This window comes from Portunus trituberculatus, chromosome 4 (genome assembly GCF_017591435.1).
Source record: "Portunus trituberculatus isolate SZX2019 chromosome 4, ASM1759143v1, whole genome shotgun sequence".
NCBI lineage: Eukaryota > Metazoa > Arthropoda > Malacostraca > Decapoda > Portunidae > Portunus > Portunus trituberculatus.
Window position 1 is genome coordinate 3,092,571 of NC_059258.1, and position 10,000 is coordinate 3,102,570.

Below are 10,000 nucleotides of genomic sequence, written 5' to 3' on the forward strand. Positions count from 1 at the left end.
GACAAAAACACAAATAAAAGAAAAGAGGAAGAAAGAAACACAAAAGATGGAAAAAATTGACAGAAAGTAAGACAAACAACAGGTGGAAGACAAAATAGAAGACAAAAAAAACACAAGAAGACAAAGAAGACAAAAAATAGAAGAAAAGAAGAAACAAACAAAAAAAATGGAAAAAAGTGGAAAAAAGTCAAACAAACAACAGATGGAAGACAAATAGAAGACAAAAAAAAAAAAGAAGACAAAGAAGACAAAAAAAATCCACTCCCTCCACTTGAAACATCCACTTCATAACACGTAAGAGAATTTCATTAAGTAATAAAGAAAGAGTGGATAGGTGGAAGAGTGGACAAGTGGATAGGGCAGTGAGTTTGGTCTACTGTGGATGTTTTCTGTGGGTGAGTGGATGTTAAGTGTGGATAAGTGGATGTGTTGAGTGTGGATGTGCTGAGTGTGGATAGTGTGGATAAGTGGATGTGTTGAGTGTGGATAAGAGGTGTGGATAAGTGGATGTGTTGAGTGTGGATGAGTGGATGTGTTGAGTGTGGATAGGTGAAGTGGATGGACGTGGGTGGAAGATGTGGATGTGATGTGGATGATATTTGGTGTAGAAATCCTTATTTTTTTTTTTCTTTTCCTCGTTTTCTTACTTTTCTCTTCATCTTTGTGATTTTTAACGAAGAAAGAGAGAGAGAGAGAGAGAGAGAGAGAGAGAGAGAGAGAGAGAGAGAGAGAGAGAGAGAGAGAGAGAGAGAGAGAGAGAGAGACAGACAGACAGACAGACAGACAGACAGACAGACAGACAGACAGACAGACAGACAGACAGACAGAGAGAGAAAGAGAGAGAGAGAGAGAGAGAGAGAGAGAGAGAGAGAGAGAGAGAGAGAGAGAGAGAGAGAGAGTGTGTGTGTGTGTGTGTGTGCGTGTTCCTTCAAGCGCCGTATTTCCCCACAATAAAAAAGTTTCATTTTTCATTTTAAACTGCTAGGTGTGTGTGTGTGTGTGTGTGTGTGTGTGTGTGTGTGTGTGTGTGTGTGTGTGTGTGTGTGTGTGTGTGTGTGTGTGAGTGTGTGTGTGTGTGTGTGTTTCAGTGTTTGATCTGGTGCAGTGTGTGACGAGACAGCCAGACGTTACCCTACGGAACGAGCTCAAAGCTCATTATTTCCGATCTTGGGATAGGTCTGAGACCAGGCACACACCACACACCGGGACAACAAGGTCACAACTCCTCGATTTACATCCCGTACCTACTCACTGCTAGGTGAACACCACCTACACGTCAAAGGAGACACACACAAATATCTCTACCCGGCCGGGGAATCGAACCCCGGTCCTCTGGCTTGTGAAGCCAGCGTTAATCACTGAGCTACCGGGCCGTGTGTGTGTGTGTGTGTGTGTGTGTGTGTGTGTGTGTGTGTGTGTGTGTGTGTGCGTGTGTGTGTGTGTGTTAGCTAAAAGGTTTCAGTTCTTCATGCTTCTCTCTCTCTCTCTCTCTCTCTCTCTCTCTCTCTCTCTCTCTCTCTCTCTCTCTCTCTGGTTCTAAGACGTAGTATCTCCTTCTCTTCGTCCTCCTTCTTATGTCCTCCTCCTCCTCCTCCTCCTCCTCCTCCTCCTCCTCATCTCCTCCTCCTCCTCCTCCTCCTCTTCCTCTTCCTCCTCCTGCTCCTCCTCTTTCTGTAACAAAACGTTGAATCAATTTATGCTAGATTACAATATCAAAAAATACTCTCTCTCTCTCTCTCTCTCTCTCTCTCTCTCTCTCTCTCTCTCTGAGTAAAATTAATTATTGTATTAGAATATGGGGAGCTAGTAATAATACACAATTAGCACGAGCTCAGAAATTACAGAATTTTGCAAAAAAACACGACCAAGCAACTCCAATTTTGAACGAACTTGAATGGTTAAAAATGAAAGATAAATATTTATTCGAACTCGGTACCTTGGTGTTCAATATTGTAAAAGGAAATTTCCCCTCCTGGCTGTTTCACCTTCCAACTAATAATGACATTAGAACAATAAACACCAGGCAGAATGACCATCTTTATGACATCACCAGACACTCACACCTAATAATGGCCTCTAAATTTTGGAACACCTTACCTGGCAATATTACTGGTGTGAATAATATTTCGATGTTCAAAAAACGCGTGAAAGTATTTCTACTAAACAATACGTAGAGATAATACGCCATTTACTCATTTTTCACTCTCCATGTATAGGTAGGACTGTACAAAACTCAACCGAGTGTTTTTAAAGTGTTTTTTTTAGTGTTTTTAGTGTTTTTATTATTTTTACTTTTTAAATTCAGGCTTAATCAATTGAGAGGAAAGTGAATATACATGTATCTTTATGTATAATTAATTACCATTGTAACAAGTGCAAATAAACCCTGATTCTCTCTCTCTCTCTCTCTCTCTCTCTCTCTCTCTCTCTCTCTCTCTCTCTCTCTCTCTCTCTCAGTAACTCCTGTCCTTCCCTTTCTCCTTCCATTCTTTCCTCCCTTCTCTCCCACCCTTCCCTCCCTCCCCCTCCCTCCCCTCACTTTCCCCTCAAGCTCCAGATAGCCTTGCTCTGCCAATTACCTCCCCTTTCCTCCCCTTTCCTCTCCTTCCCCTTTCACTCTCCCCTCATAACTCATAACTCTCCTTTGTGTGTGTGTGTCAGATCTCTCTTTCTTTCTTTCTTTTTCTTCCTCTCTGTCTGTCTGTCTGTCTGTCTGTCTCTCTCTCTCTCTCTCTCTCTCTCTCTCTCTCTCTCTCTTGGAATGGTTAAAAAAAAAACGAAAAAAGAGGAAAAATGGAAAAATAGAAAAAACAAGAAATTATGTAAGAAATAGAGGGAAATTTCTCTCTCTCTCTCTCTCTCTCTCTCTCTCTCTCTCTCTCTCTCTCTCTCTCTCAAGTAAACCAGATCTTCACCTGAGCTACGGAAAACTACCAAACGTCCCTCCCACTCCACTCTGAGCCTTAAGCCATGGGTCATTAAGGGCTGGAGTTGTTTGATGTTGTGTTTGAGTATAGCCGCGCCCTGTTGTTGCTGTTGTTGTTGCTGTTGGTGTTGTTGTTGGTGGTGGTGGTGTTTGTGGTGGTGAGATTCATGACTGCAGTAGACAGATAGGCAGCCAGATAGATAGATAGACAGATATACAGACAGACATATAGACAGGCAAACAGACAGACAGAAAGACAAACAGACAGACAGATAGACAGACAGACAGACAGACAGACAAAGTGATCTTCTTCTTTCCTTCCTTCTTCCTCTTCCTCTTCCTCTTCCTCTTCCTTCTTCTTCTTTCCTTCTTCCTTTTTTCATCTTATTTTACTTCCTTTCTCTCCTTCTTTCTTCTATCTTCTTTCTCTTCCTTCCTTCTTCTTCCTTCGTTCATCTTCTTCCATTCTTCCTCTTCCTCTTTTCTGTCTTCTTTTTTGTTCCTCTTCTTCCTTTATTCTTCTTCCTTCGTTCATCTTCCTCTTCCTTTCTTCCTTTCTTCTTCCTCTTCCTTCGTTTTTCTTCTTCCCTCCTTCCTCTCCCTTCATTCACCTTTCTCTTCCTTCCTTCCTCTTCTTTGTTCTTTCTTCTCTTTCTTCTTTTTCTTCTTTCCTTCTTCTTCCTCTTCATCTTCCCTTCTTCCTCTTCCTCTTCTTTTCCTTCCTTCTGTTACGCATTTTTCGCATTTTCTTCTTCTTCTTCTTCTTCTTCTTCTTCTTCTTCTTCTTCTTCTTCTTCTTCTTCTTCTTCTTCTTCTTTATTTATTTATTTCTCTTCGTTCATCATGGAGTCGTTAGGGACAAAAAATCTGCTGCTGTATTGTTCTTCGTTTAAGTTCATTTGCATTCCTCCTCCTCCTCCTCCTCCTTCCTTCATCGGGTCACCTTGCCTCCTCCACTTCGCCCCCTCTCCCTTCCCCCACATCTCCCTCTCCCACATTGTTCGTTAAGTTTCCTCTCTCTCTCTCTCTCTCTCTCTCTCTCTCTCTCTTGCCTAACTGTTCTACATCTCTCACCAACTCTCCTCCTCTCCTCCTCTCTCTCTCTCTCTCTCTCTCTCTCTCTCTCTCTCTCTCTCTCTCTCTCTCTCTCTCTCTCTCTGATCAGGCTAAACAGGAAGACATTCGCTTGCGTCATTGAGAGAGAGACAGAGAAAGAGAGAGAAAGAGAAAGAGAGAGAGAGAGAGAGAGAGAGAGAGAGAGAGAGAGAGAGAGAGAGAGAGAGAGATGAACTAAAACTGGTTGAATTAATGAGCTGAATTGATATAAACTGACCAAAACACTAAAGAAAAAAGAAAAAGGATGATAAAAAACGAAAACGGGTGAGAGAGAGAGAGAGAGAGAGAGAGAGAGAGAGAGAGAGAGAGAGAGAGAGAGATCCTGTTCACCTTCCTTACCCTTGACTCTTTCTCAAATCCTAAGTGACAAAATGGGATCCTATACATAAGACATTAGATTCCACTTCCTCTCTCTCTCTCTCTCTCTCTGGACTTACGTAAACACACACACACACACACACACACACACACACACACACACACACACACACACACACACACGGTCATTAGCATTACATAAAAACAAAAAATATGAGGAGTTATCATAAGCTTCATGAAAAAAGAGGAAAAAAGAGGAAGATTATATGTTTGGATCAGAGAGAGAGAGAGAGAGAGAGAGAGAGAGAGAGAGAGAGAGAGAGAGAGATGCAAGGGTCAAGTAACGAGAAACAGTGAATAGACAAAAAAAAAAAAAAAAGCAAGAAAAAGCAGAAAAAAACAAAGAGGAAATTAGACTAAAACAAAACATACATCGAGACAACACTCAAAAAAACACAAACTAAAACACATAAATAAAACAAACACAAACACACACAAACCTAAAAAAAAAAAAACAACAGGAAGTGACGTCACATCTCAAAACCACGATTTATAATAGCTAAGACCCCCTTGAAAATAAAAAAAAAAAAAAAAAAAGGTAAAGAAAACGAGAACCGCGATTCTACTGAAGGACAAACGGCTTCCCACGAACAGGTCTGCTGGCTAACCGGATTCATGGGCGAGAAAAACAAGAAAAAAGAGGAAAAAAGAAGGAAAAAAAGAAATTAGTCCACATATTGGCTCAGTATGCGATCTGGTTGCTTGGTTACCTGTCCTGGTTTACTGACGCCACCTGGTGACCGCTATGGGGGAGATAACCTCGCTAACTCCCGCCCGTTAGAAGGATAGGTACTGGTGAATTGATAGAAGGTTGAACATAGGAAGTAGAATGTGGGGTTTAGAATAGTGAAGACTCTGGGCATTACTCTTCTGACCTCCATAGACCCTTCCTAATGCCTATGAAATTGTCTAATCATACCCAAAACTTGCATTTCCACTGTTCTGCTTACTGTTCGGTGATTCTTTACAGCTTCAGAAACTTACGTGGGAATTGAAATAGTGAATGTAAATAATAAAGGTAAATTGATAGAAGGTAAAATGTAGAAAGTAGAAGGATGATTAAAGGGAAGTTGAGTTTAGTGAAGATAGAAGGTAGAAGGATAATTGATGATAAGCTGAGTTCTGTGAAGAAGATAGAATGACGAAACGAAAATAGACCAAGGTGAGTGAAATACGTAGAGAGGGAAAACTCAAGTAGGTCTTCATGGAAAAGGAAAATGGATAGATGGAAAAGGAGGAAAAATCTTGAGATGGATAGGACACAGTAGGAGGAAGCAAGAGACACCTGCTCAAACGATAATTAGTCCCAGTGAAGTTTATAGCAATGGTTCAGAGGTGCTGTGAACTTACCATTAACCCCTTCAGTACCAAGAGGTGTTTTCGTATTCATTCTGCTTACTTCTTGGTGATTTCCAGCTTCAGAAACTCATGTGGGGGATTAAAATAGTGAAGATTCTGGACAACTAATCTTCTGACCTCCATAGATCCTTCCTAATGTAAATAAAATCTTCTAATCATACACAAAGCTTATGGTGAAATTGAGTCCAAGTACTGAAGGGGTTAAAGTCAGCTGTGGCCTCCCTGCACTATCTCTGACAACACAAGGGGAAGTCACAACACTCTAAACACAACTCTCTTCCTTCACACAACACTACATGCATCTACCTACACATACATGCAAAAAAAAAACAAAAAAAAAAATTATTCCTATAGCATCCGTGGAGTCCTATTCTGTTTGGGGACCGGCATCTCAGTGGGCCTTTCTTTCAATCTCATTTTCTGTTGCCCTTGGTCAGTGGAACCATGTGCTTTGGGGTCCGAGGGGTCTCCAAGCGCACGGGTTCGAATCCTGTCCACGGTCCGAGTGTAGGTTGGGCTTTCTCACTCGGGACAACGGTTTCCTAGCGGGTGGGCTTTGAGATAGGAGGTACCACAAAAAGTATCCCCTTTAGCCAAGAAATTCCCGTGAAAAGCCCACGTGGTATAAATAGAAATGAAATGAAAAAAAAACAGTAAAGAAAACACTCCATAGCGCTTGTTTGTAGGAAGCAACACTAGGAAACACTCGTCATGATGTGAACACTCGCAACACTCAGTAACTCTTGTCTCCACGCTTTGAAGACACTCATGTTAATATAAGTACTCATAATAGCCTTAGAAATTCTGTCACACGATCATAAACTCCGCAGAGAGAGAGAGAGAGAGAGAGAGAGAGAGAGAGAGAGAGAGAGAGAGAGAGAGAGAGAGAGACAGATAAATACACAACTAAACAGAAGGAAAGGAAAAACAAGACAAAAAAAATGAAAATAACGAGAAAAGAAACAAGAATAAAAACAAAAAGAAAAAAATAAGAAAAATGAACCACAAACTCGTAAAGGGGATTCACCAGCAGTTCACCAGGCAACACTCAACACTCACCAAGATGAAGATGTCAACAGGTTCCTCGTAAGGTCTTAATTCAGTGGTGAGGAGGATTATCTTGATGCCAACTGTGGGGGAGAGAGAGAAAGAGAGTAAGTGGTGGTGGTGGTGGTGGTGGTGGTGGTGGTGTGTGTGTGTGTGTGGAGGGTATGAGTGTGAGGGAAATAGAGAGAGGACTAAGTGGTTATGATTGATGACGTGTGTGTGTGTGTGTGTGTGTGTGTGTGTGTGTGTGTGGGTGTGGGTGTATTGAATTTGTGGTGTTTTTCTAGTGGTGGTGGTGTGTTGTGGTGTTGAAAGGTTGGTGATGTGGTGTGCGTAAGAAAGTGATGAATAAATATAATAAAAAAGCGTATTAATTAAGAAAGTAAAATGCAAATATGTAACAAACCCCCAAAAAATCCTGACTTTACCCAAAACCTAACCTAACCTAACCCTAACCTAACTAAACCTCAAACAACCCAGCCTAACCTAATTTACCTTAATCCAACCCAAACCCAACCTATCCTAACCTAACCTAACCTAACAACCTAACCTAATCTAACCTAACTTAACTTAACCTAACCTAACCTAACCTAACCTAACCACAACCTAACCTAATCTAACCTAACTTAACCTAACCTAACCTAACCTAACCTAACAACCTAACCTAACCTAACCTAACCTAACCTAACCTAACCTAACCTAACCTAACCTAACCTAACCTAACCTAACCTAACCTATCCTAACCTAACCTAATATTTCATTCGTATTCTTACCACAAACTTCATTTTCTCCCACAATTCTTCCCTTCTTCCAAAATTTCCCAGAATTCAATACGAACAAAATCTTTTCTCATTTCTTTCATTATTTTCTTTCTTGTGATTGTTATCTTATTATAACATGTAATTTCCTTATCTGTCCCTCCTGACGTATAATTTTCCCTTCACCTGAGTCGAGTGTCCACAGGTGGTATTTTTTCCCCTTGTCTCTAATTACAGTAAGTTCCCACACTCATTATCCTGGCTTAAATGTACCTTCTTGTTCTCCAAAATGATCTTTTTCCACCTTAATTTATTTCTCAAAGTGTTTTCCTTATCCACGAACCTCAACACGCTCTCTTAAATCAATTTCAGGCATAATTTTCCTTTCCTTTAAAATCTAAGCACATTTCTTTTCTTAAAAATATATACGTTATTTTTCTCTTTAACCCTTTCAGTACTTGGACACATTTTTACCATGAGATTTGTGTACCATTGGACCATTTTATTGACATTAGGAAGGATCTATGGAGGTCAGAAGATTAATGGCCACAGTCTTCACTATTTTAACCCCATCAGTACTGGGACACATTTTTACCTTGAGATTTGTGTAAGATTAAACCATTTTATCTACATTAGGAAGGGTCCATGGAGGTCAGAAGATTAATGGCCACAGTCTTCACTATTTTAATCCTCCACATAAGTTTCTGAAGCTGTATAAAATCACCAGATAGTAAGTAGAATGAATATGAAGACTCATGTTTTTACAGGGATTTTAAGACAGTTTGACATGTTTTTAGGGCATTTTAAGACAGTTTGGCTACAATTAGACCATTTTGTTGATATTAGGAAGGGTCTATGCAGGTCAAAAGATTAATGGTCACAGTCTTCACTAATACCTCTCTTCCTAATGCCAATAAAATGGTCTAATGGTACACAAATCCCAAGGTAAAAATGTGTCCCAGTACTAAAAGGGTTAAAATAATGAAGACTGCTGCCATTAATCTTCTGACCTCCATAGACCCTTCCTAATGTCAATAAAATAATCTAATCATACACAAATCTCAAGGTAAGAATGTGTCCCAGTACTGAAGGTTCAAGAATGAAATAAAAAACTGAAACCAAGGAAAAACAGCAGAAGACCAGCCACTCCAGCCACTCACCGTCTTGCCCCCCGTTGAAACACACCCTGGACAGCTGGATAATGATGGTGAGGAAAGTAGGGCTGGATAACACTTGACTTGAGTTTCTGAAGACAAGAGTGTGGCCACGGCGTCCCTCCACCTGCAGAGTGTAGGTGGCGATGACCGACGTATGGGGAACCTGTGTAAAGAATTAGGAAGGTGTGATTAGAGTGTGACTTGAGAGGTGTGTGATTAGAGTGTATGATTGGAAAGGTGTGTGATTGGAGTGTGTGTTTTGTGTGTGATTGGAAAGGTGTGTAATTGGGCAGGTGTGGTTAGGTAGGGAAAAGGATTAGAGAGAAGAAGGATTGAGAAAAGCATTGGTAGACGAAGAGATTGGCATGAATGGAAAGATTAGTAAAGGAAGAGGATTGGAAAGGAGAGAGAGGGAGGGAACAAAAAGGCAGGTGTTTGCTTGGAAAGGTGAGCAATTAGAAAGGTGAAGGATTAGGAAAGATGTGATTGGGCAGGTGTGTGATTGGTAAGGTGTGATTAGGTAAGAGAAAGGATTGTGGAGAAGAGGATTGACAAAAGGATTAAAAAGGAACGGGATTGGTAGATGAATGATTGATAGGCGAGGAAGGATTAGTAAAGGAGGAGGATTGGTAAGGAAAGAGAGATTGGTAGTAGAGCAAAAGGATTGGTAAGTGAAGAGACGGATTAGGATGAAGGACTTTAGCATTAATAGTACTTACTAATACTACTACTAATCTTTCTTATTATCTTCCTCCTCCTCCTCCTCCTCCTCCTCCTCCTCCTCCTCCTCCTCCTCCTCCTCCTCCTCCTCCTACTACTACTACTACCACCACCACCACCACCACCACCACCACCACCACCACCACCACCACCACCACCCCAGACACTAAGAAAGCAAAACCAGCTCATACAATCCCACAAGCCTTGTCTAACTGGTCTATCCTACACCCCCCACCACATCACATCCTACACCTTTAGTCCTTCCCCTGAGTCCCTTACCTGAATGAGAAGGTCCTCTGTGTCCCCTGGAGCAATGGTGGCCTTGGCAGGGGTAAGGCTGACCCCTGGGGAAGTAAGCTGGGCAGTCACATCCACAGGGGAAACACCGCTAAGGATCCCCACAGCGACGCGATAAACAGTAGAAGGTCTAGCTATTCTGGGCGCCACGATGGTGTAACTCCTGCAGAAGCGAAGAAGGAGAGGTTTTGAGTGTTTGGTGTTTACTGTGAGTGGAAGGAAAGGAAAAGATAGAAGGAAGG

The 10,000-nt window shown here is 41.3% G+C and overlaps 1 protein-coding gene across 2 annotated transcripts in view; it reads right to left on the bottom strand.

Moving 5' to 3' along the window:
• Positions 1–10,000, bottom strand: part of LOC123512763 (CD109 antigen-like) — a 103,833-nt gene that overhangs the window by 51,160 nt on the left and 42,673 nt on the right. For both annotated transcript variants that reach the window (XM_045269342.1, XM_045269347.1), the window contains exons 3-5: positions 9,741–9,921; positions 8,745–8,904; positions 6,839–6,909 (exon numbers count right to left, since the gene is read on the bottom strand). In XM_045269342.1, coding sequence (XP_045125277.1) covers positions 6,839–6,909; positions 8,745–8,904; positions 9,741–9,921 — 412 coding nt within the window. The remainder of the gene's footprint in view (positions 1–6,838; positions 6,910–8,744; positions 8,905–9,740; positions 9,922–10,000) is intronic.